The sequence below is a fragment of the Anopheles coluzzii genome, chromosome 2 (genome assembly GCF_943734685.1).
Source record: "Anopheles coluzzii chromosome 2, AcolN3, whole genome shotgun sequence".
Taxonomy (NCBI): domain Eukaryota; kingdom Metazoa; phylum Arthropoda; class Insecta; order Diptera; family Culicidae; genus Anopheles; species Anopheles coluzzii.
In genome coordinates this window covers 39,337,313-39,365,153 of record NC_064670.1, presented here as the reverse complement: position 1 = coordinate 39,365,153, position 27,841 = coordinate 39,337,313, and the positions used below count along the sequence as shown (strand labels likewise).

The 27,841-nt window shown below is 44.6% G+C and overlaps 2 protein-coding genes across 5 annotated transcripts in view; one reads left to right on the top strand and one right to left on the bottom strand.

The window, feature by feature from the left end:
* The first annotated feature begins 747 nt into the window (after positions 1–747).
* Positions 748–13,015, top strand: LOC120951897 (mite allergen Der f 7-like). The gene is made up of 5 exons (XM_040370897.2): positions 748–939; positions 2,518–2,647; positions 2,756–2,908; positions 7,152–7,303; positions 12,639–13,015. The coding sequence occupies exons 1-5, from the start codon at positions 854–856 to the stop codon at positions 12,871–12,873; spliced, it is 756 nt and encodes a 251-aa protein (XP_040226831.2). The 5' UTR covers positions 748–853; the 3' UTR covers positions 12,874–13,015.
* A 1,028-nt stretch (positions 13,016–14,043) lies between these two features.
* The window catches only part of LOC120949847 (protein eva-1-like), a 90,895-nt gene continuing 77,097 nt past the window's right edge, over positions 14,044–27,841 (bottom strand). For 3 of the 4 annotated variants that reach the window (XM_049605414.1, XM_040367411.2, XM_049605415.1), the window contains 6 exons: positions 27,466–27,615; positions 26,689–26,832; positions 26,143–26,430; positions 19,688–19,938; positions 19,281–19,611; positions 14,044–17,151 (listed from right to left, as the gene is read on the bottom strand). In XM_049605414.1, the coding sequence (XP_049461371.1) occupies positions 16,955–17,151; positions 19,281–19,611; positions 19,688–19,938; positions 26,143–26,430; positions 26,689–26,832; positions 27,466–27,615 (1,361 nt within the window). In that variant the 3' untranslated portion in view covers positions 14,044–16,954. The remainder of the gene's footprint in view (positions 17,152–19,280; positions 19,612–19,687; positions 19,939–26,142; positions 26,431–26,688; positions 26,833–27,465; positions 27,616–27,841) is intronic. The other variant, XM_040367412.2, reaches the window with a different exon arrangement.

Here is a 27,841-nt window from a genome sequence, read left to right as displayed (position 1 = left end):
GACGACCGAATGAAAGATTGGCCCGCCGAGGTGGCTCGTGCGTGTTGTGACGCGCCAATGACAACCGACAACCGACCTATGCTTATCAGGACGGCTGGCAGGCAATCTAGTGAGCTTAGGCATCGATTAAGCAGACACGGTAGGTAGGCGTACGATCTTATCGCTCGCCGCTCAGACCGGCTGTAGGAACGGCACGGGCGGTAAACAGTATCTTCGATTCGAACGTGTCACGGTAGCAATATCGTCTAGCATAAAGTGTACAATTTATAATCTCGGAAGGCTCATGCTAGGGCGCTACCTCCTACGACGGGCCCTCGCTCCAATTTCGACCCTGTGTTGTTTTGATTCGTTCGCTTCACATGCTCAATCGCTAGTCTAATCACATATCATTCCGAGCGACGAGGCACTGTGGGCGTGCGGGAACGAAGGGAAGCATGGTAGGAAATTTGCCCCAAGCGGCCAATCGTTTTGCAAAACGATTCCAATGCCTAGACAACGGGCTAGAGCACACACTCATACACACACGCATGAGCACACATGTTGGTATGTTGGAAGCATAGGGAATGGAGGGTTAATCTTATCGCCCATTTCTGCAACCAACTGAGGGTTACCGTTGTTTTGTGTTGTTTGTTTTCTTTCTTTTTGAAGCCTTATCATATTAATCGAACGTTCCTGTATTTTGTGCACCTGGTCGAATGGATTTGGGGGAAGGCGAAAAGATTTTCGGTATAAATAACAGGTCGAGCGTCTTGGAAGGGTTTCAGTAGTTTGACAGGAGTTTGTCCAGAGTGTGTTTGTGTGTGTGCGTTGATTCAAATTAAACTAGAAGGAGCAGAACGCCCAAAGCTTTAAAATGCGTATCCTTTCACTGGTGGCTTTCGGGCTCGTCTGCGCCCTAGCATCGGTTGGTGGTTACGAGACGGAGGTTGAAGATGAAGTGTAAGTGAAGCTGGTTGTGTGGTTTAAAAGTGATCAATTTAAAGGTTCCATCACAATTCAGAATTAAAGAATTATGCTTTTCGATAAAATTTCAACAATTAGAAGTGTAAAAATTTCAACAATTTGAAAGTTCACTATTTCAGAAAATAAAATCAAATTGCTTCGTCTAATCGGTACTAACTCATTCAGTGATTGGGCCGAGTGAAACTTGGGTAGGGTTTTTGTTCTCCGTTTCGATACACTCGTCGCGCGAGGAGGAAGTTAATACAATGATAATGAAACCTTTTTTTCATTTTATTTTATTTTCTTTTCATATTTCGTTTAAAGTAGTAGTTTCTAGAATGGACATGAATTTTGTTCTTTTACTCACCTTTTGTCATTATTTCTTTATAGAGCTGTTTATTTTCTAAAAATTAAGAGATTGTCAAAGAATTGATACATAGTAATCATTGCATTTGATACTGATATTTTTCTACAATAAATTGCGTTTTTGTAAATTCAGTCTTTGATATTTGCATAAGCGTGTAGAATTGGGAAATAGTTTAGCATGAAAAAAACCCTCAATTTTAAGCCTTTGTTTTTAATCAAGCAGCATTGAAACAACACTGGCGTTACACGTTCGACACGAGCCCATGGGTACCCTTTGAACGACGTACTTAGATAAATTAAAAGCGATAAGATTAGACCAACGATCCTTTGTTATGCGGGTATCGGTTGGAATGGGAGCAGAGGATGGATTAAAATGTTCACACCTGGTTGAACGTAGGTGTAATTAGTAATGAATTTTCTGGTCCCCTTTTGGATGCAGCAAATGTGTAGCATTTCAATCGGGATTACATGTTTTCAAAAGAGTTCGTAGATCCACACATGAATGAATGAGAAATTGTGAAAAATCTATTTTTTACATGTCATTCATTCCGTAAATAATATCATTGAAAAGATTCACAATGGCTGCAATGATACATAAAAAATCAATATGAAAAAAATGTTTGAAACAATACTTTTTAGTTGCTTAAATATTATATAAAAAAAACTACTAATTAGAAATTGTTGTGTACTTATGTCGTGCAACTTAATGACATTCTTCTTCTTCTTCTTTGGCTCAACAACCGATGTCGGTCAAGGCCTGCCTGTACCCACTTGTGGGCTTGGCTTTCAGTGACTAATTGATTCCCCCCCATAGCAGGATAGTCAGTCCTACGTATGGCGGCGCGGTCTGTTTGGGGATTGAACCCATGACGGGCATGTTGTTAAGTCGTACGAGTTGACGACTGTACTACGAGACCGGCAACATTATTTCGACATTATGACATTATTTCATGAATAATTAAGAGTAGTTATTTTTACAACAACTTATCAATTATGGAATATTTAATTTTAATTCACAAATGTTGTTGAAAGAAATGTTTGAAATCATAAAGGGTAGCTTTTATCGGTTTTTGTTACCTAAATAATAGCGAGATTATTTCAGAAACATTCTCTTATCATTACCATACTGAGAATCCATCTTCCCGGGCTGCAAATGTATCTGAGCTAATGTTGCTGTCAGTATTAAACGGTATTCCTCCTCGTTTCCAGGCAACGCAACACCGCTATGTCGGCGAACATGAACAACTACATCGACGTGGTGATGATTCAAGTTGGACCGTGGATGAACACGCATCTGGTTCCCATGGCGCTGCCCGATGTGGTCGAAGGATTTGAGCATGTACGTATAAATTGAAAAAGAATTGCCCTGTGCTTTAGTTTTGGCTGTTTCCGTGTTTTTTTTTTGCTTGCTGCTTCGATAACACGTTCACCTTCTGTTCCCGTGTAGCGCCCAATCCTGATCACCTACCATGGCGAGCTGGCACTTACCAACGGCGTGTTCCACACCATTCACAGTGTGGGCCGCAATGGAAATGCGATGATGCACTACGACCGTCAGTTGCTACGCGTCGCCGTCGGAGCCAACATTCGACAGCTCGGTGTAAGTATGACGAGGAATGTGTACTGGTAGAATGTGCAACGAGGAAGGACTGTTCACCAGAATTTGGTTAACGTCTGGGTTGGTAGTTGGGTCCGCTTCTTGGAAAGTCGCTCGGTAGGGCGTTGAATCAGTACAAAGTGCATGAGGGCTGACGAAAAATGTGTATGGTTGTTTGAACCAGGCATGTAGCTCGGAAATAGTATGTGCACATGTATGTTAAATGCGTATGTGCTGACCAGGTTAGGTAAATTACCATATTTTATTTTCTTGGTACACTTGCCAAAAACAAAATTAAAAGTAAAATCGTTTATTCTTTTTTGATTATCTGATTATTGATTACTACCTTACGAAGAGTCGCGTAAATTATGTTTGAACTAGGTTTTTTGTCGAACATATTTCCGTTTCACTTCGGTAGTTTTTTTCATGAGGAGTCATTTATTACCGTGTGACGTTATAGAGTGAATGAAAAAGTGTATTAATTTACGTCCAACAATAATTTTATCAATCACCCAACTCGCTCTGGCTAAAATAAAAAAAAAACAGTTTTCTCAGCATAACGGTAAAGTCATAATAACGATTCTCTGCGTAACGCAATGATTGATACATTTCTGAGAATGATTTTGATTGATAAAAATATGTTGAGTGATTGATAAAATATTGATGAAACAATGCATAACAAAAGCAGTATACTTAATTCTGGAAGGGAAAGGTTTACTTGACTTAGATTTTCCGTTCAACTGGATATGCAAATGTCGGATTCAAAAATATCTTAATTATTTTTTTATGGAATGAACTGCTGATTTGCCAACCATGCCTATAACGTGCTTGTTTTTGTTTTGTTTTTTGCTTTGTTTTTAATGATAATATCGTGATAAATACCAAAATATAGTTGAATAGTACTAAAATACAATTACTCTAAGTATATCGTTCAAATTGAATAATATTTGTGATAAAATGTTGTAATCATTGGTAGCGATAATAACGAATGGTTTATCTCATTAATCCTAAGGAATTCCAAAAGTTTGAACACATATCAGAAAATAATGGATTTGTTTTTTTCCAACTGAACTGCACCAATTAACGATCTTGAGTAAATCTTTAGTAAAAATCTTAACAGGATAAACGTTTTTATTACTTTTAATTAGCGGTTTGGGACGTATTTTAGAGCACTTAAACCACTCTTGTCTATCAGCACTTTAAGGAAGTGTACTCTGTTATAAAACGAAACAAAACGGAAACAATAATTTGGCCAAATCCTATAGATTTCAAACGAAAGTGCTTTAAGCCGGGTTATGTCGGTCGAGGCTTTTGTAGTCTTTACTTTTAAAGGCCTTGGATATTTGTGGCACAGTCGGTTTATTTATGTGATACTATTGTATCATCCTTTTATCATTCATTGGAGTAGTCTTACTAAGTTGGGAAGGGCATGTTATTTTGTCGCATGTTAAGTCATCTACCATGTTAAGACTCTACCAGGGGTCGAAAGTTTAATGATTCATGGTTGAAGACGTTAAGATGAAATAATTTGATTAACGAATGATTAGTATTTTTTGTTATAGATTTTTCATAAGCTGGCAGTTATTCTTTTATTCTTGCTAAATTGTTCTCAGCAAGGTTTGATTGATGAATTGGAACGAATAGCAGAAAACCTTCAATCCCACTGCTTTGCAACGAAAATATTTGTATGATAATACTGCAAGTAATAGTATGATAATCTCACGTCAAACAATACAAACCACAGGCAACCGGTATTGCAGTGAGGCGTAAAATAAGATTCAATATCGTCAACTCGCCGTCGACGTGGTCGTCAAGATGTACCAACGGTGTGCCTCGTTAAACAGGTCCGCCCGTGGTGTGCTAGCGAAATGAATTATTCAAAAAGCAAGAAATTATTCTTACGCCCTCAGAGGAGGCTAGTGCGGGTGTGCATTGACGACGCCACGCCACCAGGACCGCCCTAGACTATACCCAAGGTGGTGGAGCTTCCACTCATCCTCAATACCCGTCGTTTGGCAAGGGTTTTTGCAAGAGAATCCTGTGCGTGGCGAGGGTTAGTGCAAGATCTGGATCGGTAAAGCTTTTCGCTGTATGGAATAAATGGAAGCATCCACCGGAAGAAGGTGTATATGCGAGTGTGATTTATTCAACGAGCAGCAGCAGCACCAGCACCTAGCTCGCGGGAACATGGAACGAGTGACTCGTTAGAAGGGTACTCGCCTCGGGACTGAGAAATTGAGTCACCTGCACCGTGACACAACAGTTCGTCAAATGCGAATGAGACGAGACTTGCTATTTCCTTGTGCCAGATTCGTGGAAAATTCTTGCGGATAACGGGTTCGGGTCTTTATTGCTTGGCGATAGGAGCGAGCTTTTATGATGAAGCTGCAACCATAGCACGGTACCACTCGCCCTCCCCGGTGTGTTTGTGTGTGGTTCGCCGGAAGAGGAAGCTGAAGAATTTATATGTTTTTCTTATTTTCTCTGCACCGAACTCGGGCTTTCCTACATGCGGCGTGTGCCGTGTCTGGTGGGAATTTTCCCCCTACCTAGCGTTGGCTCCCACTGTGTTGCGTTGGCTGGAAAATGAATTTGTCTAAATTTATCATTCTAACGACTTTCCCACAAGACACAAACACATTGACGTGCGTGCGTTCAGGTGAGTATCGCAGATGCTCGTCGGTGTCATGTCGGGGGAAGTGTAAAAGTGCGTTAAAGTACACCGCACGGAGGAAATTACGCACAGTGGGTTTGTTTTCCTTCTCTATTTTTTTAAAATGAAAGTCCCCGTAAAGTGATGGCAAGTTTCCCCACACCGCGAAAAAGAGAAGGACCGAAAGCGGAGAACCTTACCGTGCCGAAGTTTCTCCGTACCGAAAGCCTGCTACTACTAGACGCGGTACCGTTTTACCACATTCGTCGTCATGTGATTAAACAATGCTTGAAAATTTATTACCTCGGATATGCGATACCGAGAAACGAGTCACATTTAATTTGCTTTTCATCGCACGCGTGTGTGAGTGTGACTTTTTTTGGGGTGTTGGATGTTGTTGTTGCCGTTTCTTTGCCTTTGAGGAAAGCCTTCCCTTGCCGCGACGGAACCGGTTAATGCGGTGGTGTGCCCCGTTATGGCCTACGGCGTTGTAAGAAAGCGGGGGGAAAATAGGGGATTGTGAAAGAAACAACAGTATGGGCAGAGAGGGAGATAGAGAGAGAGAGAGAGAGAGAGAGAGAGAGAAAGAGAGAGAGAGAGAAAACACGAGGGAAAGATGTTGTAAAAGGTGTCGAAAGTTGAGCAAGTCGGCAGGTGGAGAGCGCAAACCAAAACGCCATTAAAACCTGATCCGGGCAAAACTGGCTGATTGTGCTAGAGGGAGGTGGAATGTTGAGTCACGTGTTGGGGCAAGGTGTACCCGAAATCTTCTCCATGCTCCTTGCCACTGTTTTGCTGGTAGGAGGCGTTTGTACACCCATGCCGAGGTGTTGGCGAAAGGTGAGTGGATTATATTTTTTCCGTAAAGATACGGTTGACGCCCCGACCGAATGGACAGATGTGGTTACGCGCCTGGTGCTAAAGAGTGGCGCACCGACGTTGGCTTATGCCCTCCAACACTCCCCCTTGGTCGCTTATCCTCTGCTCATGCAAAGGGTACCAGCTTTCCGTGTTTATTACGCCACAGGTTTTGAGAAGCAGCAACCGGACGACGGGGTAGGGCTTTCCTTCCCAACTTGTGCCAAACACTTTCAGGGCAATTATTGTTGTTGTTTGTGGGTTGGTGTTGTCGATTAAAGAGCGAATTGGAAGAAAAGGGTGGGGAAGTTTTGTTTATTCTTTCCCAAACGCCCACATTCTCCTTCGAGTGCGATGGCATGCAAGGGAAGAGCTGATTGTATGTGTGTGTATGTATGAGGGTGGGGGGGGGGGGGTGGTGAGGGAGGGGGATTGGAGGCAGGAATAACAGAAACGTGAATCCCACCAAGGTGTTTGCTCTTAACGCGAGTTTTTTCTCCGATCGCTGCAAGTTTCGCCGAAAGGGAACGACCTGGGTTGACAGGGAAAAGGGAAAATCTTCTTGGTAGAGATTTGCTAGTGCTTCGGTGGAAGAAATTATTTTGCCCACTTTCAGAAAGTTTTGGACCACCATCTACCCTCGTGTGCACACCCAAACACCACCCATCGTATGTGAATACTTCATCTCCTTGCTTCTGCTTTGTTTTTCACCCCCCTTCCGTACGCCGCTGCCAGTTCACCTACGACTACTCCGCACACATCATGGACCTGGGACCGACCGGTTTCGTCGACGTCGATGTAGCGACGATGACTTTCACCAGCGAGTTCATCATCGACTTGACGGATTTCTACATCTGGATGCAGGACTTCCGCCTAACCAACATGGGGTAAGTGTTCGCCCTGTTTGTTGTATCGTTTCTTTGGCTTTTTTTCTTCGTTTTTTCCGTCCTTTCAGCACACTCTCATCTCTTTGATCACGTTTCACGTTTCTCATAACATTACGACGGGGGTTCCTTTCCCGTCTATCAGCCCTTCCGTGGAATGGCTGTACCTTCGAGTCGAGTACGATCGGAGCGGTGTGTGAGTTATTTGATCGGCAAAGTTGCAGCAAAACATTTAATTATTAGCGGAGAAGTTTATTTTGAGTTACTTGGAAATGTATAAGTGTATGTGTGCGTGTCTATGTGAATGTGTGTTTTCTTCTTACATTTGTAAAGTGATTCACTCTGGAAACTTTTAAATTAACTGGCACTGAAACACGGTTGAACGAGTTACTTTTTATTTACAGTACGACTGAATAACATTGAGTGCTGTTTTATGGAAGCGATGATACTCGTAAAATTTAAATATGTGTATGTGGGCTTCTAGTACAGGCGTCTTACAACCTTCAGCGCAAGCAATCAATTTCACTCTAACTTTTATTTGCACCGATACATTTCATACATTTATTGTTTTCAATCGTGCGTTACACTGTTTGAGCCAATATCAATTTGTGAGTGAAATGAGTGTCTTGGTTTCCAATATTTGGCTCACCGGATATTGTCACCGTCACCGAATCAATAGTGCTCGTTCAACTTCGGCATGTGCGTGCGTGTGTGCCATGTGTGGCAAAAGCTCCCGGCAACGGGTTGTTCACGTTTCCATACAGTTTGATGGAAAGTGTCTCGAGTGCAATTTTGTTTTGCCTGTTGAAACTGTTAAGCTGTTTCTTACATCCAACGTACTCGCTCTTCCGTTTGCGTATTGAGTTTTGGTTCACGGGAAGGGAAGCGGGAGGAAAATGGGAGTGACAGAAAATGGATGTTTTTTAACGACGCAATCTAACGCGCCGGGTGAAATCCGGACGGTAGACTTGATTTGCCTCGAGCCAAACACTCAAGCATGCCATACGATACGGGTGGTAGATTACCGAAGGAAAACCCCCCCAGTCAGGACGGAGACGGCAGATGCTGTTACCGGGCTCCAGTAAAACCTGGACCTGGTTGTTCTACCATTACACTCATTGTCTTTTGCCTGAGCGTGAAAGAAAGGGAAACAACCATATCGTTCTCCGGTGCGGAAGCGATTTCTTTTCCCCAGAATCCCGGAATCGTGTGAATTTCATTTTCCCGAACAGCTAACGTAACAATCATCGTTTCCTCCTGATTGGACATCATTCAATCGTGAAATTGTCACTACGCTTTGCTGCTGCGTTGAAGCTAATTTCAAACAACGGCCGGATGGCCAGGGAAGAGATGAAAGTAGCAGTAGCACCAAACAGGGGGTCAGGTTTTTATTTGCCGATCCCTATCGGCTACTGATTCTTCCCGTGCAGCTCGGCAGTCCATTGCGTTAAAGCTCCACCCGGTGCTGCACGCTGGTGGTGGTGGTGGGAAAATAATTTAATATTAAAATTCGCCTGCTTTATTTACTGGGCGATCATTTAATCCCACTGGAAAAAGCGTCGAGTTAAAGTGGCAGCACAGAGCAGGGACCTCTGTGCCTGTTTGGCTGCGCATAATGGAAGCTGCCAGCGTGTAGTATCGCCCCTTCCGATCGCTTCCGGGGCAGTGATTGTGTCACCAATGGGAAAACTTCCGGGAAACAGAATGAATAAACAAGCATAAAACTGTTAAGATAAGCAACGCAAATGTGCACAGAGCCACCCATTGGCGGGCACTCACACACACACACGGGCTATATACAGAGCGATGACAGTGGAATCATGCGGAACCATGGTTCCTAATGTTCGCTGTACACCGCGGTGCCTTTGTCACCCTCGGTGGCTTTGTGGGCTGCAATCGAATTAGTAAGATTTTTATTTCATCCACTTTTTGTGCTCGTTTGTGATATCAATCTCACTCCCGGGACGGGTCCGTGTGGTGTGGCCGTGGCCTTTTCAGCGCGAACAATAACACGCGCCCGTTCGCTGCATTGTTTGGTGCGAACGAGGAGCGCGAATCCTTTGGGCAAATAGACATTGGCAGGAATGGCCGCCGTAACCCCGAGCCGGTACATGTGTATGGGGGTCATTATCGGGAATGTTTTGTATGCATAGCATGGCTGCCATACAATTTTATTTCCTCCCTAGTTACCCGAGTGATGAGCGCCATTGCCACGTATGCTCAGCGTTTTAAATGCCAACAAATTGATTAATCCCCTACAATTGTGATTGCAACGCATTACGCTGCAGGGAAGATGGAAGGGGCAAGTTTTATGATTGAATTAATTGGCTACGTGGGTTGCCACCGGTTGAAACCAATTATTGTACTTTAATTACTTTGGCAACTCACAGGTGAGAACGTGCTGAGGCGGAATGGTTTCAAAGCAAGTTGCTGATATAGATTAAAACAGATAAACTTAAAGAAGTATTTAAACTATACTACTTAACAAAAAAGGGAGTGATGACTTGAAAATAGTTAACTAATTATTTATTTTGTTTTTGAGCTAATAAAAGCTAATAACAAAATTATGTAAAAGGTCACATATTGATTTATGTAGTTCTACATATTAATTTATGTAGTTCTCAGGCCATACAGTCATTATTTATTGGTTGAGCTTAGATAGCCTGTCTGTTGATCTGTTGATCTTCGATATGGATCTAGATCTATTTTTAGATAATCACACAAAGGAATCAAAATTATGTCTTAAAAGGTTTTTTATAAGAGCTTTTTAGTATTGTCGTCTTTTGCATAGTATGTCAAATTAGAAAATTTACAACTAACAAATTGCGATTGTTTATTTTGCCTTTTACTAGATTCAATTTACATTACAAATAACATGATTTCTAATGACCATTTAAAGAGTCTTGTATAATGAACGAAAAATCAGAATTTTTGATCATCACACAAAATAAAAAAAATATATAATCAAAACATTACAGCCTTACAAAAAATGAGCAATAAAGCCTTAAAAAAAGAAAATATTAACTCAAAAACTGCCATCATTCGAAGAAGGCATTCTAAGTAATCAGCTGTGAAAATTGTGTACTAAAATTATATGTTCATTTCTCAACTTTAAGAACTTTAAAGATGATTTACAAGACTCTTTAGATAACATTCTGAATACATTCAGAGCATGAGTTAATGTTGCATATTTCGTGCATGCATGTTAATTGTATGCTATTTAACATCATGTTCAGCAATAAAGTGTTTTTTTTGTCAATTTATTTATCTTGTATTTAAGAAAAACGCTTCTACCAAAAGCCGAACAAAGGCTCATGAACAAAACCACGCCATCGCATCGATCGCCCGGCAGTGATGAGTGTAAACTTTGATTGTTTAATTTTGTTCGTACAACCGCATCCATAATTCACGCCCCTGTCAATAATGATCCCGGGCCCGGGCTGCTGCCGGCTGATCCTGTGGCCAATTGCTTTGGACAGTCATTATGAGCGGCATCATAAAATATTAAGCGTGGGATAACATATTTATAGCGGCCACAGACAGCCACATATGTCACCGAGCTCGGTAAAAAGCGGTCAGTTGATTTGGTCCTGCCTGTTAAAGCCATCCAAGCCCGCTAACGAGAGGCCGCTTTAATCGCCGTACGAAACCCCCGGACCGGGCGTGTGAGCTGGAGGGATGCCGATGCTTGCAAATAATGTACGGACACAGACACAATGCGCCACACTTGACACTGGCAGTGCGGGCACAATCACACAAAGCCGAGTGGTTGTTGTGCTTTGGAACGGGCTTTAGCATGCTGTTAACCTGATTGAATGGGCATAATTGAAGGGAAACCCATTTTTGTAGCACTTAAGTGATCGCACCGCAACGAGAATCGGAACAATATAAAGCAACTTTTCTAGACAAACCTCTGCAATGGTTTTAAAACGTTATGTTTCATAAACTAACCGCTCAAGTGCGATCGTGTTTATTGCGTGTTAAATGGAGATTTATTTAAAGTGCGCTTAAACTTAGCTGGCACTTCACCAGTCACGGTTCCCAGTGGAGGAACTATTCCCATTTTGGTTATCTGTATGTGTGTGTGTGTTTTTTTTGTCGCTCGCTTAACTGACGTTCGAGATCGAGATAAAAAAGTTTTCCAGCCAAAACTGCACCGTTCAGCACGTGTTAGTTTGGTAGCGGGAGAGACCGGAAGTTACTGCGTCCGAGCGCTGGAAGGGGGGGGGGGACTGATGCTGGTTTGGGTGGCATAAAAAACTGTGCCCCCCAAAACTCATTCGCCTTGCAAAAGTTTCCGTATTATCGACAGGCGGAATCTCGCAAGTGATGGAAGTGCCCATTGCTGGACAAACGTGATCTTTAGCCACTCCGGTCGGACTGGATATTATCGGGGAAGTTTATTTTATTGTTCGTTTTATTTACTTTTCATTGGCATCGGTGGAAGGTGGCAGGGCAACAGGAATACGGAAGTGAAGCTGCTTGTCGCTTTTAGTGTGGGAAAATATGCTACCGATCACGGAATGTGTTGTTCGATGTGTAGTGGTGGTAAAAATAATACCACTCAAACATACATACATCCAAACATACATACACGAATACAAACGAAAAAACAAACACACACATACATCTCTTATCCTCTTTTGTGAGCATGTACAACAATACAAATACGGACACGAAATGATGTCGATTTTTTCGTCATAAATTTTTATCCTTTCCTCGCTGCGGGCCAGAAGTGCTGTGCTGTCGTACGTAGGGCAGATTGAAAAGCTCTGCTTGGTTGGAATTCGAGCAATTCGTTCGATAGTGTTCGTCTAGGGGCACGTCTGTCAATCAGTGGACGAGGAAGGATTCCGAGCGTACGGGGTTCGTTCCCAACGAGTGATAAAACTGCCGGGGCCAAATAGCAAATGGGTAGCATAAAGGACAAATCATCGTCGCAATCGCCATCGTCATCTTTTCGTCTTCACCTTTACCGCAGTACATCATTCGGGCCAGATCGGTCCGTCAAATTGCAAACGGTTTCGCCCAGCTTGTCGCCGTTGATCCCTGTTGAGGGCGTGTTTTGTCGGGCCTCGAGCTGCAGCGTTTCCGTTTGCTCGCAGGGTTGTACAAAAAGCTTTCCATTGCTTGACGTTTGGATTAAAACAAAATGCTCCACAAATGGGTTGTCGCTGCCGTTGGTTCGCAGCTAGCAATTTCCAGCTCCATCCATTCATTCGTGTCACTGTTTCGACACTGACAGTGTGATTACTTCAGCTTGTCATCGATTATTGGGCGACCGACCTACCTGCCGAAAGGAGCTAACACTGTTCTGTTACGATGCGTTCCATTGCAGCAACCTAAACATTCGCTTCCGCGGTAACATTCTCGTCGACTGGATGGCCAACATTTTCGTCAACATCATCACGACCGTTTTCCGCAACACGATCACGAACGTGGTGTCGAACGGTATTCACGACTTTATTCAGGCAACGCTGGACGAGATGAATGGACGGCTGCGTGGTCGCGCAATGACCGAACAGGAAGCGGCTGTGCTGATTGAAAATCTGAAGAAAATGCTTACCAACTAGAATCGTACCGGGGAGGGGAAAGGGAATGTGTCGCTTCTATGCACGTCAGTTGCTTCGTGGTACATTTCGGGTTGGTTAAATGAAAGGTTGAGATGAATGTTTGTGTTTTTATTTTCTTGTTAATAAAATTGTTGCAGTAGTACTTATGCTTCCCCCGTACGTTGCCAATGTATAGTTTCCGTAGACATGTGAAAGGTAAGTATGGTTTATTTTTATTGGGGAGGTGTTATGAATTATGAACAGGCCGGTCTCGTAGTACAGTCGTCAACTCGTACGACTTAACAACATGCCCATCATGGGTTCAAGCCCGAAATAGACCGTGCCCCCATACGTAGGATTGACTATCCTGCTATGGGGGGAAATCAATTAGTCACTGAAAGCCAAACCCACAAGAGGTAAAGGCAGGCCTTGACCGACAACGGTTGTTGAGCCAAAGAAGAAGAAGAAGTTATGAATTAACAAAATTGTCTGAAGCTTTTATTATTAGACCAAATTTGAATCAGCTAGAAGGGCAGAGTTTGTGTTACACTTATTTCGTTTTAATAGCAAAGGCAGAGTTAGAGCCTTTGATGCCCTTTGCTAAGCGCCTAAAGGTATGCAAGATTGTGTTACTAATTTGTGTTTCCTTGACATTTGTTGTTCTACAACCTTTTAAATATTCTAAAAATTGTAATGTTACAATGAAATGATAAAACAAATAATTGTATGGATACACCGCTTCATTTAAGAGGCGAAAGAACTCCGTTGGAGCCAAAGCCTCTATAAACTATTCAAACAACATATACCGCTTCATCTCACGCTGTTGGAAATCATTGTAATGATATGTACTGGAATCGTTTGGCACTCTTTTGAACATTAGACCGTTGGAAAATATCTTATAAGAATTTTAATATAGTTTGACAACGGATCAAAATGTGTGTATACATTAAAATATTAACAAACACAGTGAATATGAGAGTCAGAGCTTGTGCAAGTAATTCGAACGTATTACCCCCGGGAGATTATGCAATGCAGTGCTAGCTTTTGATAGACCTAAGGGTGCTGCTAGAACTGCATTGGAGCCATTTGGCAGACGATGTGCCTTTCGAACTTACCTTTTCTGAAGCAAAACACGTCGTGTTGATGATCATTGTTCTGTCATCTTGTATGAAGCTCACGGTGCAACGAACATTTATTATTAAAATACTTTATTTACAGGTTTGGTTTTGATTTTTCAGCTTCCCTCCGTAGGTGTAAGATGCAGTAATGTGGAAGGTGTTTGCTTTCCGGTGTATCGTCAATATTGTATAAAAAGGAAATAGAATATACTTTCGGTAAATAAATAAACTTAACGGCAATTTTTCTACCGTGACACTTTCATTCCAACCATGATTTCTTTTCATTTGCTCTCTTACTTACAAATGTTTTCCTAAGATTTGTTTTTTTTCTCTATTCATTTTTTAAATTTAAATTTACGTTCCTATCTTTCCACCTGCTTTGTATTCGCAAATCCGAACTATAGTTTACAGGAAAATACATACAGACAGGCTATTCACGACACGTTCTGTTCGACAGTGCAATCAGCTCCTTAGAAATCTCTGCCATTTGTGTTTAGGACAAACGTTCTTGTGTAATAATGTTGGTACCTCATCTTTGGCTAAAGGAAACGGTTTCGAATTTACTGCTCAAGCGGCACTCTTTTGCTATCAATCCTTTCAGAACATAAAATGTGTGTATACTGTCATAAATGGAAAAGAAAATACGTCCACTTTACAAATGTTTTCCCCGATATGAGAGGGTTTGCTTTACAATTTGCATGTTTCACGCAAGAAAGTGAAGCCTTTCGATTGAAGTTTGTTGTTACGAGCAAAACGCGTTTCCCATCGCGCCGTTTACGTAGTTTTCATTTTGCTTTACCCTGATTACCATTTCGAAATGGATCCATTTGCTGGATCAGCATTGCAACGAGGGCGTACCGGTTCGGTTTTTGCGTGACAGACAGCTGTCAGACGAGTCGTTTCGGGATTCACTTTTGGCAGGTTGGATGGCAAGAATGTGTTTGGCATGTGTGCCGCAACGATGCAGACAACACTGTGTACCGCCCAGCCAAGGTCCAATCGGTAGCAGTGCTGGAGTTGTCTCAACACAGAAGCAGTGGTCTGGACTGCTGGGAGCTTTGTTTTGGTTGATCACGCGGTACAGATTACACTAATGATGATTTGACGCTACCTGTGATGTCAACCTATCTGTTACACTTACCTTACAGAATGTGTGCCAAAGGTGTAATAGTTTTCAGTAAAAAATAAGGGTTTCAAAAACAAATCACTTGGCAAACGTTTCCTGAATAACCTCCCCGACGGTGTCCACAAGCAAACCACCAACTACCATTGGCTGTGAGTGCTCGATGAATTTTCCTACAAATTTGAACTACAACCCCTACACTTCTGCACGCTTCGCATCATTACTTGATTTACTTATCATACATAAATACACCCACCAATAGTCGCAACATTTATACAGTTCTGTCACAAAGATTCGTGCAGCAAACGGGCAACACACAACGGCTTGTTTGCTGACGAAGTGCCATCGACATCGTTCCACTTGGCTTCCTTGCCGATGTCGAACCCTGTCGTCGCTTATTAGATTGTAATTAACAATTTCAAATTGCACACAAACGATTGTTTTCCTTACACGCACACACACTCAAACATTTACACGTTGTACGTGTCACGTGCGCGTGTACTTCCTCTGGGTCACTGGTCACTTAAAACGGGTTTCAATTATTGCCTTCTGCTTGATGCACCATGGGCCACCATTTGGCATGCTGACCATCGCACCATTTTCCATTAGTGGTTTGTAAGAACTATTTTAATACATTTCCTTTCGCTCCTCCCCTCACACCGTCCACTGGATGGTTCGTTTCATTCGCGCTAATTACGTCCTACGAACTAGAGTTTTTTTTCCTTTTAGTTACAGTTTGGCTTACGATAAAATTCGAACAATGACAATACAACAAAACTGCACCACCGCACACTGTAACGCATGGCGCGGGCTCTGCAGTAGCATGTTGTGCTGTACCATCTTTAACCTACTCTAGTGGGAGGTGACCCCTCTGTCAACCTGTGAGACAAAAAACCAGACACACACGCGCGCACACACACCCGCAGCTTATCCCACTAAAGCTTCCTCACGGTACAGCTTCCAAAGACCGCGCGGCTCTGATGATGCTTTCTTCACGCCGGGCGCCATGCCCCCCTTTCGCGCAGGTACGCAATGACCCGTCACATCTCGTGATGCAAACACACGCACACATACACCCACCAAACAGTGGAACCAGTCTTGTTTTGGACAAACGATAAGCTCCCGGTTGTTGACGGTTGCTCGCAAATGCTAAGCGTCATCCCCTGCAGGATCATGCCCCGCGCCAACCACCTAGCAATGTCTCACTCGTTAGATTGTGCTTGGCAGTGGCGGACTGTGTTTTGCCGTGCCCGTCCACGGATTAGTCCGGCAATGTTCCGGTCGTGCGCGACACATTTCATTTGCGCTCGAAACGTGTGCCGCCGGTCAAGAAGGTTTTGCCGTTTTTTTGCTTGTTTTGTGTGCTTGCTTGGTTGGTGCGAGCGAACGAAGTTTAATTAGCTTTCGCAAACTTGTCTCACAGATACACCAGATCTTTGTCCAGCGCGCTCGTCCCACCGACCGGTGGACGGTGGAGCGGTAGTGTGGCTGCGGCGGCGGCGGTAGTGGTAGTGGTGGTGGTGGTGTGATGCTTCCTTAGCAGGATTATGCTGTAGTTCTAGAAACAGTACGTTCGATTCGGTGGACACATGACGATGGTGTCCTCCAGTTCACTGATCGTTGGTTCCTTGTTTTTTAGGATGGATTGCGGGTGTGGCGGTGGTTGCTGATGATGCTGCTGCTGCTGCTGTCCCGGATGGGTCGAGGAGGAGGAGCAGATTGAGGAGGCGGATGACAACTGCTGGGACGGGTGTTGCTGCTGATGCTGCTGCTGCTGCTGCGCGACGCCGTGGCTCTGCCCCGTGCCGGTTCCTGGCGGACCAGACGTGGCGATAAGCGCCGGCTGCGAAGGAACCGGATGTCATCCGTAGTAGTACTGCGCGTTGGTCGCTCCTCTACTGAGGCTGCGGGGTGTGTTCCCATCGTGATCGCTCGACAGGCGGCGTAGCGTTTGCGTGCCAATTACCGAGCCGCCGAGGAAGCCGGGCGGAAGCTGTTGCGATGGCTGGTGCGGCCTCGGCAGGGTCGTCATGGCTGCCAGTGGCGTCCTTATCGTACCTGTTCCCAGAGGAGAAAGGGGAATTTAGTTGCACTCGGGGGTAGGAATAGAAGGAAAGCAGAAGGAAACAAAAGCGAACAATCTCGTAAAGTAAAAAAAAGGTACACATTATTTCCACCATCTTCAAAATCGATTGTTTCCCCATTTGTAGCCTGTCAGTGTGCTTAGCTCTTTAAACCCCGCGGTTTGCTTTTTGTGCACACCCTTTTGCGTCCACCATGTTTTTTTAGGGGGAATGTTTTATTTTGCAGCAAACATTCCAGCGTTTCCAAATTCCCAACCCTTTTTAAACCAACATTCTTCGGGAATTTCGGGAGACAGAAAATCCCCGAAGGCAAGGATGTGCTGGAGCCTGGAGCATGCTCGTAAACTGTCATACCTATTCACCTTTCGGGAAAGGCAGCCAGCCCGCTAATGCCAAGCCCTTGTGCATCGAGCATGAATTTTTAGCTAATTAAAGCATCACGCCCCAAACACCCGATGTTTGTTTCAGTGTTGTCACACACACAACAACAAAAAAACAGGAAAGGGAGCATTTTCCTCCAAAACGACTTCCACGCTGCTGATCTAATTAAACAGCTATGCTCGCTAAACAGTAAAAAACTACGTCGCCAAAAGTGCTCGCAAAGAGTCGACAACACAAACACGGCACTGCAAAACAATGCTTAGCTGCTCCACAGCCGCTCGAGGCGCACGGACCGGGTGAGAATGAATTAAAATATTATTCTAAGCGAGCGATGAAAAATTAAAGTCAAAGACAGCCCACCCGTCCAGGGCCACCGAAGAGCGGTCAAAAGTGGTGTGTCGGTGCGTGTGGGCGTGTATCGTGTTTACCGGTAGCACACAGAAAAAAGGAAAGCAAGAAGGTAAAATTAGTATTACAAGCATCGTAACACCGGCAGCGAAGGTCTTTAAAGTATGTTTGAGTAGCGTGGGAGCGAGTTTTATTGTTGGCGTTGAAAGGTCGGGCCACACCGGACGACCCAACCAAGAAAAGCTGTTGGGCCAGGGTAAGCTTAGTCAAGGCGGCTTTCGGTGCCCATTTTCCGGCCGTGTAGGTTAGGAAAATTGTTAAACACCACTTTTGGCTGTGCTCGAGTTAAAGTCGAACTTTGAAGGGTTGAAGGGTGCAGTAAGTGTGCTTGTAGCAGAAAATGATGTACATAATTTATCGACAGCCGTAGGCAAATGCGTTACAGCGTTGCGTTACACCGGTTGTGTAGTGGTTGTTGTGTTAGTTTTAATCGGATGAGCGGTGTAGTCGGATGTAACTTTGTTGAACATGGTCCAAGGTATAGTTGAGTATTGTGCGAGAATGTTGGCTTAGTGCTAGAGAGATGAACTAGCGCAAAGCTTCTTAACACACCTGACGGGTGGAAAAGGGCAGATCGACATCGATGTAACATGTCGATGTTTTAGAATCAATGAATGGTACCTTTTCTTCAAGCTTTACAATTTACACATTGATTGTTGGTTAGCTTTTTATTGGAAGTTAAAGATATATGCTCTTTTCAACAGTTCCGTACGGTTCGGTGATTAATTATGATATTTAAATTGTTTTGAAGAGAGATGCAATGGATACATATTTTAATGATTTTTTTATTCAGGAGGAACGGTCTAAAAAGGCCGCAATGCTATATTTTAATGATAAAATAAATGAAAATCATAGAAGAATTTTAACCAAAAGTGACAGTATTGTAAAGTCATTCGAGTAAAATGTCTTTATTAGGCTCTAACCAAGGAAAAATACACCAGTATGATTCAAAAACTCTATGATTTAAATATTCTATGTTTCAAATACGCCTCTTTGATGATTGCAATTCAATTTAAACCCCATTTTCTAAGCATTCAAGCTTCACGTAACATTTGCCAGGATCTTCAGAAATGAACCATTTTGCTATTAAAACCGAATCCACGTGGATCACATGTGAAAAAAAAGCAAAACCTTCAAACCATTTCCCCAACAAGCCCACCAACACAGGCATCATCAAAGTAAATGAAATGCATGTCAATTGCTAAAACAAACCCTCCCGCTGTAACCCACGCACATGCCCCCAGCAACGGGGCAATGGGGCAATGGGGCAATGCTGGAATGGTAAATGGCTATTGCCGGAACGAACGCACTCACCTATGCTGGAGCCCAGCTGTGACGGCATGATGTTGATGGGCCCGCCGAGATACCCGGGCGGCTGGGAGGTGCTCATGATCGTGCCCATCGAGCACGGCGGCACCAGCATCGTGGTGGACGTGTGGGAAATGTTCGACGGTCCGAGATTGCCGTACGGGCCGGGCGACGGCGTGTACGGTCCGTAGCTCTGCCGGGTGGCAATACAGTCGTTCCGTGTCCGTGTGGGTGCGTTGGTCGTCGGGCGGCAATCGTTGAACAGGCGGCCGGTACAGGCAGCCGGAAGCGTAAGCGCATGCAGCGAACATGTGAACGGTAGACAGGTTTGATTAGACTATGGCAACCTTGACGGTGCCACACAACAGCTGATTCGTAAAGTGTGGTGGCACCACGCACCGCATCGTACTTACGTCGCTTCGCGAAACGCTCGGCACCGGGAGCGGCGTCTGCAGATCGATATCGGCATCGATTTCCGATATGTCGTCGGTGAAACCGTTCGGCAGCGTCGTTTCGCCGGTGTTGGAAGTTTGGAATTTATCGTCCCCGTCCTTCGCTGTGCGGCGCCGCTGCACCACCAGCCGGCCGATCACGATCGACACGCAGAGCAGGATGGCGACGGTGACGGCCACGATAAGGTAAAGGTAGAATTTTTCCTGGTTTTCTGTTTTCCGGCGTGCGGCGTGCGTTGCGGCGGATGCGGGTTGCGCCCGATTGTCGTCAATATTTTACGTCCCGAGCAAGCACAGATGCCACAGCGGAACAAATGGTACCGGTAGGAAAGGTGGAGAGAAATAAATAATACACAACAGTTAGTGTGAGTTTTCATGGAAGCCGCGGTAGCTGGAGAAAGTGGAAAAGTTGTTAATGGAACTGAAAAGGAACTTTTGGACTGAAACGTTTTCAAATGAGACATCTTTAAATAGCTTAAATGTAAAATAAAATCAACCTTAGATAAATCTCATATCACGCACTCATCGAACATCAAAACGCTTCCTTTTTCCTATCAACTCTTACATTTCCATCGTCTGCTGATGGAAATAAATAGCAATAGAATGTTTATGACTGGTCGTATTTCCTTTTTGAAATCGTTTATCGTACGCACATGAACAGGCGGATGAAGTAAAGTTATCGCTAACGCACTCAACCATTTAATCAAATAAACTGCGCCAGCGGCCGCCATCGTTCGCTCGTTGCGCTGTTGTGTACAGGTGTTTTATTACAACGGTTGATTAATGTCGGGAAGCAGTGCAAAGGGATGTTTCACGAGGCATGATTTTTCCACTACTTTCTAGTCGGAAATGTTTTCCATTTTCTGCAGTATAAATAGTGCTCCATAATGGCTTCTCGTGGCTTAATTAATTTTCAGCATCACAAGTCATACAAGTGCTTAGAGGTATGAGCTTCATTTTATCATATGTTTGTAGATTGAAGATTGAATCCCTTTGAACAACAGCTAGGAAAACGAGTTTACATCCTCATCTCCCATACGTTTAAAGGTTTAATGTTCTACAATTTTAAGAAAGCATTCGCGACAGTATCTGAAATGTGCTTTAAAGTCGTCGTGAAATGATTCCGTGCAAAATCACACCGTCGCTTGGCTGTAGAAATTCAATCTTATCAGCAAGTACTTACGCTCCACAAACAGACGAATCTCCCACCAAGCAAACAAAAGCGGATAATCGTTTCGATCGCTGTTGGACGGCTTCGGCTCAATGTGGCGTGGGCTATCGCCGTCGTCAGCCATACCAAAGCCTCCGTTGTAAGCCTCGTTTCGCTCGGCCACACCGGGATGCTGCCTGGCGCCCGGCAGTGTCCCCACAGGACCGGTCGACGAAGGCGACGATGGTGGTTTGGAAAAGACGACTAATTTCTTATCCGTTCGAACCCGAAACGTCGAATTCGGTTCATTATGTGTTTCGGGGAAAGCGATGGGATTTCGTTGATTGGCACGGTTTCGCCCCTGGTCAGCCGTCCCGTTGCTGGGAGCGACTTCGATCGATCGTCCTTCTTGCAGATGCATGCAGGGGATATGTTGATGTTACAAAATAGTAAGAGGGCTATAATTCTACCGTCAACATACGGGTGCGTGCGTGATTTTAGGTGTGTCCGTTCCATCGAGTGTGTGAGGATAGGTTTGATGAGCGAGCAAGCGCGCGCGCGCGCGAGCGCACGTATTTCATTTTCGCTGTGAATTGCGTGCCAGAGCATAATATAGTACGGTGAAACAAATAAGCAGCAGATTGTGTGTGTGTGTGTGTGTGTGTGTGTGTGTGTGTGTGTGTGTGTGTGTGTGTGTGTGTGTAAATGTGTGAGGTGCAGATTCAATTTACTACTGATTTCCCTCTGTACTAGGAAATTCTGATGTACTTGCTGTTAGAAGCGACAATGCAGGAAGGTGTATAATATATGCAAATGTTTACAACACGCCGTAGCAAATTCCCCGAATTGATCCCGCTAAGGTGTTCAATCCGTTCAATTTCAATGATCCAATACGTGACGAGAATAAAAGTGAGCAGACTTTGCGAGAAAGTAGAACAATTTCACATTGATGCACACTCCTGGCGGGTGCGGCTGGCGAAAAACAAGTTAGGTGGAAATTTTTAATTAATCTTCTCGCCTTAATTGCATCATGCAACCGAACGAGTTTGTGAAACCGAGCTGCGAAAAAAAAGTTGCCAAGCTGCCCCAAACCATCAGCCAACACCTCGTATATGCTGTGCTTTTTGTGTTGTATGTTGTTTTTGCGCAAGCTCTTTCGCTGGCTGCTTCAAGATAGACTTCATTCCAGTGCGTTTCGTTGTTTCTTTCCTCCGTTGTTGTTTCCGGGAATAGGCAAAACGGAGAAACAACTTCACACCGTGGCTGATTATTTTCGGTGAAACTGGATCTGGAGCAAGCGCCAGGTACGGGCGTTGCTGTGGGAAGGCAAAACACTTAGTAGAATACATAACGGCATTACGTAACCTGTCACGTAGTACATCTTCAAATTAGCCTGGATTTTCCTCTCCGAAAGAAGATCCTCCCGGACGGCAGTGTGCGGTAGGGTCGGGCGCGCAACCGATGCCCGAGCACTAATTGGTTTATGCTCTCGCTGGGCACGGTCGGTTTTGGAAGCATGTTAATTTACTGCGACGGTATGCAGCCGGTCGGGGACGGGTTAAGTGAGCGGAAAAAGTACACACTGAAGAATACGGGACCGCGTTCGCGATGCGAGTACGTGCGGAGCGGGAAAAGTGCCAGAGTGTGTTGGTTGGCCATCTGGTTGGAGTAGTAGTAACGGCCGCACGTGGTGAGGGTTCTTACTTCGAGGGCTCTTGATGCGAAGTTGACCGGCAGTATTGTTGCTGGTCAGCCGAAGTACGTGACCCAGTGCTGAATGAGTGTATACAACGGGGCAAAGGTAGAAAAAGGGCATTCCCAACAAGCTGGATCAGGTTTTTTGTTTTTCATCTATTTATTGCAAACACGATTCAGTGAAACGATGTTTTGTGTACTACATATTTTAGATAAAGGAATGTAATATTATGGAATTGTTAAATATGTTGGATGGTCCCTGGCTGCCTCCCATCCATTTAGACACTCGATCTGCAGGTCTTGCTTCACCTGATCCAGCCATCGAGCTCGCTGTGCTTCACTGCGCCTTATGCTGAATTGGGGATCGTTGTCGAACATCTACTTGGCCGGGCATGAGTCCGTCATTTTCATGGGATGCCTCAGACATCGTATTCTGTCAGGCTTAGAAAACCGTCAGGATGCTCAGTTCGTGGTTCATCTTTCTCTTTCGAACTCCATGCTCGAACACACCCTCAAAGATGCTCAAACACTCCCAGATCGTTTTCATCTTCGAATGTTCCAGGACTCGTGTCCATTGAGGCCCTCCGGGCGAATCAATGTGCGATATATCTCTGATTTCGTGCGGCCACGAAGTCTTCTGCATCTTAGCCAAGTGCATATCAATCTTTATTCACATATTACTATATTTGCTTTCAATGCTTCAATTTATCGCTTTGGTGTATCTAATGTCTATCAAACTGCTTGTAACTATTGACATACATGATTGACGTTGCCAAGTGTTGTGCTAATGACATACAGCCTACAGCCAAGCTTAGCCTCATGAACGGAAACAAAAAAAAGCTATTTAGTATCATACAGCACTTCTAGCATAAGTGCTTTTCAAATAGTCAAATGATTGATTTTGTCTGACAGTTGGACATTTTGCATCAGGTACAAACACCATGGTATTGATGTTTTATCGACGTAGTGGTTGGTAGCTTCCATGGTAAGATTTTCATTTCATAAACAGTTTTGTATCATATATGTTCTACAAAACAAATTAGTTTGTTATAGCTTTTATCTACTCAGTACTTCACTGCACATGTTTCGTGTAATTTTAAGGAGCTTAATTGATTACTTCCGTCGACTGTTTTCCAACTGTCTTAAATTACTTTTTCATTGAACAGTGCAGCCTCTTTGCCTGTTCTGCTTCCCTGAGCAGTCATTAATCGTTTCACGATACCGCTGTGTAGCAAATACACCTCCCCCCCAAGTAAAAGAAGCTATTAATCTCAGCTTTTTCCGGAGCAATTGAGCAGATGGTTTTACTAACAGCTTCACCACTGCTCGGATAATGTATGTATCATTAGCTCCATTTGCCGCTGTCGGAAGGTGACTTATGCTTTCGCCAATAGTACGCTTTCCAGCTTCCCAGCCGGCCGCAAAGAAGAAATGGCCGGCTGGCTCGTGTGCTTCAACTACACTCTCGGCTAGCAGTTGCACGGCCGATGGGGAATTTTAAAGCAAATGTCAAACACCGGTCACTGGCATCATTGTCACACAGGCACACAGGATGGTGGTACGAGGGTAGTAGAGTTGATTGTACTGGGAATGGGCATTCGCTTACTTTCTCTCCCTTTCTCTCTCTCCGTCAGCCGTATGGTACATCCTGACAATGTGGCCAGCCGTTCCCTCTGGCTCATGTCGTTTTTTTTTGTTGTTTTGTGCATCTCTAACAGTCGCCAGCATCAGCGGGTGCGGGAATTAAATACAAACTTGCCTACGAAAATGGCCGAGGACGAGAGCTCAATGAATGTGTGGGGGAGATAGCCACACTGGCCCATTGCAGGAAGCTGGCAGGATAAATGGTTTTCCGGCCGCCTGTTTTCAGTCCCAAACCAGCCCCAGCACTGCCGCTTTGGCCGGACTCTAGTGCATGTATTTTTTTCTTCTTCTGCTTGTTATTCTGTGCTTTGTTTGCCACCGGCAACACACACTGGTGCGGGGTGGCACAGGATGAGACAATTTATTTTGGCCACCGGCTACAGCAGCGGCAGCACCAGCGACTTTAACGGCTTGCTGGGGAATTTGCTGCACCTAGCGGAATGGTTATTTTTCAGCTGTATAATAGCCTGCCCGAACTGTTGTGGTTGTTGCTTGACAGTTGCTATGTGCATGTGTGTCTGTGTAGCGGCGCTGTGCTTGTTTGGCCCATTTTCTAAGCTTCCTGTTTGGCGTCCCGGGCCGAGAACAACGTTCGCTCGTTTGCTTGCAGTGGACAGCATTAATGCAATCGGGCCAACCGGTGGTGGGTTTCTGCCCGTTTCCCACGCCCCAGTCCTACTCAATCACTGTATTGTTGCTAGTATTGGCTTCACTCAAAGATCTACATTCGAGATTTCTTTGCCGTGGGCGATACAATGACGAAAGCGAACGGTGGAAACTGGAAGTAATTCAGAAGAAACATTTTCAAGAGGTGTTCTCCGCACGGCAACTATTCTAGCGAAGAAGTCGTGTAGCGTTTAGGGTGAAATACAGTAGGAAAAACTATATTATCGTCAGCCAGGCTGGCTCGGTCACAGGCTTCGGGAATCACTGCAGTCTCTGAATTGAAAATGCAATTGCAGCCATGGTTCGTGGTGGATGTTGGTCAACGACGAACGCTAACAGGCTAACCGGTGCAATTGTGCGGTGAGACCAATCCCTTTGCGAAATAAGCCACCCGTAATAAGGCCGTAATACAAGGCCAACAAATTTATATTTAATTCAAAAATAAGATTCCACAAATCAGCTTGCGCATCTAACGCAGATTTAGAATTATAACGAATGTATTAAAATGCTAATGGAGGCGCCTGGTGTTTTGTGCGAAGCAAGTGGCGCTCACGTTTCATCTTCAGTGCAAGAAGCGATAATAGAATTTTACTTAAATAAAAGTGTAGAAAAAGCTTTACACCAATCTTATTAAGAAGCGTGATAAAATAATAAGTGTCAAATAAACTGCCATCTTCGAAGAATGCGATATATACAAGGAATGCAATTAGATTCCATAAAAAACATGGCGTTTCCGAGAATTGTTTACTTCAATGCACACGTCATACGCGTTTCGAATCGCTTTTGCGTCATTTGAAGAGTGGCTCTACTGCGAACGATTTTCCAGGGCTTGTTTTGTGAGTACTGTAACGACAGCTGTGCCTCGAGAGATGAGTTTTATTTTTATCTTTGGCAAATGCAATAAATTTAACGTATCTTCTGTTTGAAATCAAATATCCTAAAACAAATAAAAAATATTCTTTATTTCAATGACGAGCTGGTCTCAACATCATCACTGCTTCCTCTAGAGGTTTTGATTGTGTGCTATTTAAATTGAAAATAAAATTGTACTTTCCGGAAATTTGAAGCGGTTTCGCCATAGTGTATTATACAACTTTATGCAAATGAGTAGAAACATAGCGTGAAATCACATCTTAGTGCAATGCACATTTTATACACAGCAGTAGGTGGAACAGCCAATGGCTCCAATTCGTTCGACGATGGTACAAACCGTCCACCGTCACCGTCAAAACGCATCGACAGCCTAAACCTTTCCACTTACCTCCGAACGAAAAGTCACTATCGTCCATAATGTCGTGGATGGAGTGGGGCGGTGAAGCGGGCGTACTGCTGCTGCTCGATGTGCCGACGTAGCCGGGCACATCGGAAACGCGACCATTCGTTGGGCCACCCTGCAGCTTCGGTGCCGGTCCGGGCGGTGCCGCGTCCGACTCGCGGAAAAACTGATCCTCATCGTACAGCTCGTCCTGGTCCTGCTCGAGGTCACTCTGCAGCGGTTCGTCCGGTTCCGGTGCAGCCTCGAAGCGATCCTTCAGCACCTTCCTAGGCACTGTGTATGCGGTACCGAGAATAAACGAACGATAAGTGCACCGTGCATGATCGTATGTCTATGTGTGTGTTGTGTTTCATTTAATCGTACTGTGCGATTGCAACTGCTCCCAGTTTTTTCAGGGGAAACTGTATGAAGTTTCATCAGCTAGTTTTAGCACCATCATCCATCCTCCCCCCTCCCCCCCCCCCCAATAAAACCGGAGCAGTGCAACGAATCAACCATCTGGTGCTGACCGTGTCCAGTGTTAATACTAACCGCATGTGTAAACAACTTTTAAATACATCCTCGAGTCGGGCCGGCACGGTTTGCCGAATGTGGTACTGTCCGCCGAGAGTGTGCACTTCCGCCGTCCGTGACACTTTTGCATCACCGTTTCCGTGGCGTACGAGGCGAGACAATCTGCAGATAGGGAAGGGAAGGAAAGCGTGAGGCAGACAGCGAGAAAGCGAACGATCGAGTTAAGGAAACGGTTGGCTAGGCCGCCATTTTATGGCTATTCCGCTGGGATGTGTTACCGCTACCCGAAACACAGTTGCACATTTATTGTATCGGATTGCGGGAAACCAGCTCGATGCGTCCCATGTACCTTCCACCACCCTTTGGTTTCTATGTTTTTTTTGCTGTTTCGCTCTTCTCGAAAGCAGATAACGATGGAAGTACCTGACCGGAGGCTATCGGGTACACGGTAGTGTCGGTGGCAGCAGTGTTTCGTTACCGATTAGCTTTGGTGTGAAAACGGTCCCCAGGGGGAAAAGGTTTTCCAGTGTCTTGTTGTATACCGGTTTGAGCTTGGTTTTTGAAAAACAGGTTTGGGACCCTTTTTGGCTGTCGGCCGCTGTAAAGCGGCTGCCTTTATCCGGGTGGCATCCTTTTTCGGGCGGCAAACGCCCCCCACACACCTCGAACGCCGCCCACGCTAGATTAGTGTGCGGGAATCTTGCACAATGTTTCGACTTTTGAAATAGGACACCGGAAAAAGTGAGTTTCGTTGCTGGTGCCCAGAGTGCCCACCAGTGGCGTGGCGATACTTACTTTCCTCCTTTACACCCTGCGGCTGCGCGCACTGAAGACTCTCGTACTCGGTTCGGCCGTAGTTTGCGCTGTAGATTGCTATCCGGGAGTATGGGTTGCAAATTAATTGAATTACATCGTTTTCGCAAGCGATTTTGCTCCGGAACTCGTCTGTAATTGAAGACGTGAGGATGTGGTTAGCGTGTAGTGTGCGAACAGTGCGAACGCACCGAAAAAAAAGAAGAGGAAAAATACAATGGCACAAGGTTCCGGTGGTGCGAGTGTGTGAGTATGAGCAAGCGAGTGGAGCACTAATTAGGTGGCAGCGCTTGGAGAATGATTTTCCATTGTGCACGGGAATTAATTAATTGATTCGTCAAATTTACGGTGCTGTGGG

Excerpts from the sequence above, each read along its gene's own strand:
- LOC120951897 (XM_040370897.2), top strand. The coding sequence starts at position 854 with ATGCGTATCCTTTCACTGGTGGCTTTCGGGCTCGTCTGCGCCCTAGCA. Across the intron at positions 940-2,517 it reads ACGGAGGTTGAAGATGAAGT|GCAACGCAACACCGCTATGT; the intron begins GTAAGTGAAGCT and ends CCTCGTTTCCAG. Across the intron at positions 7,304-12,638 it reads TTCCGCCTAACCAACATGGG|CAACCTAAACATTCGCTTCC; the intron begins GTAAGTGTTCGC and ends GTTCCATTGCAG.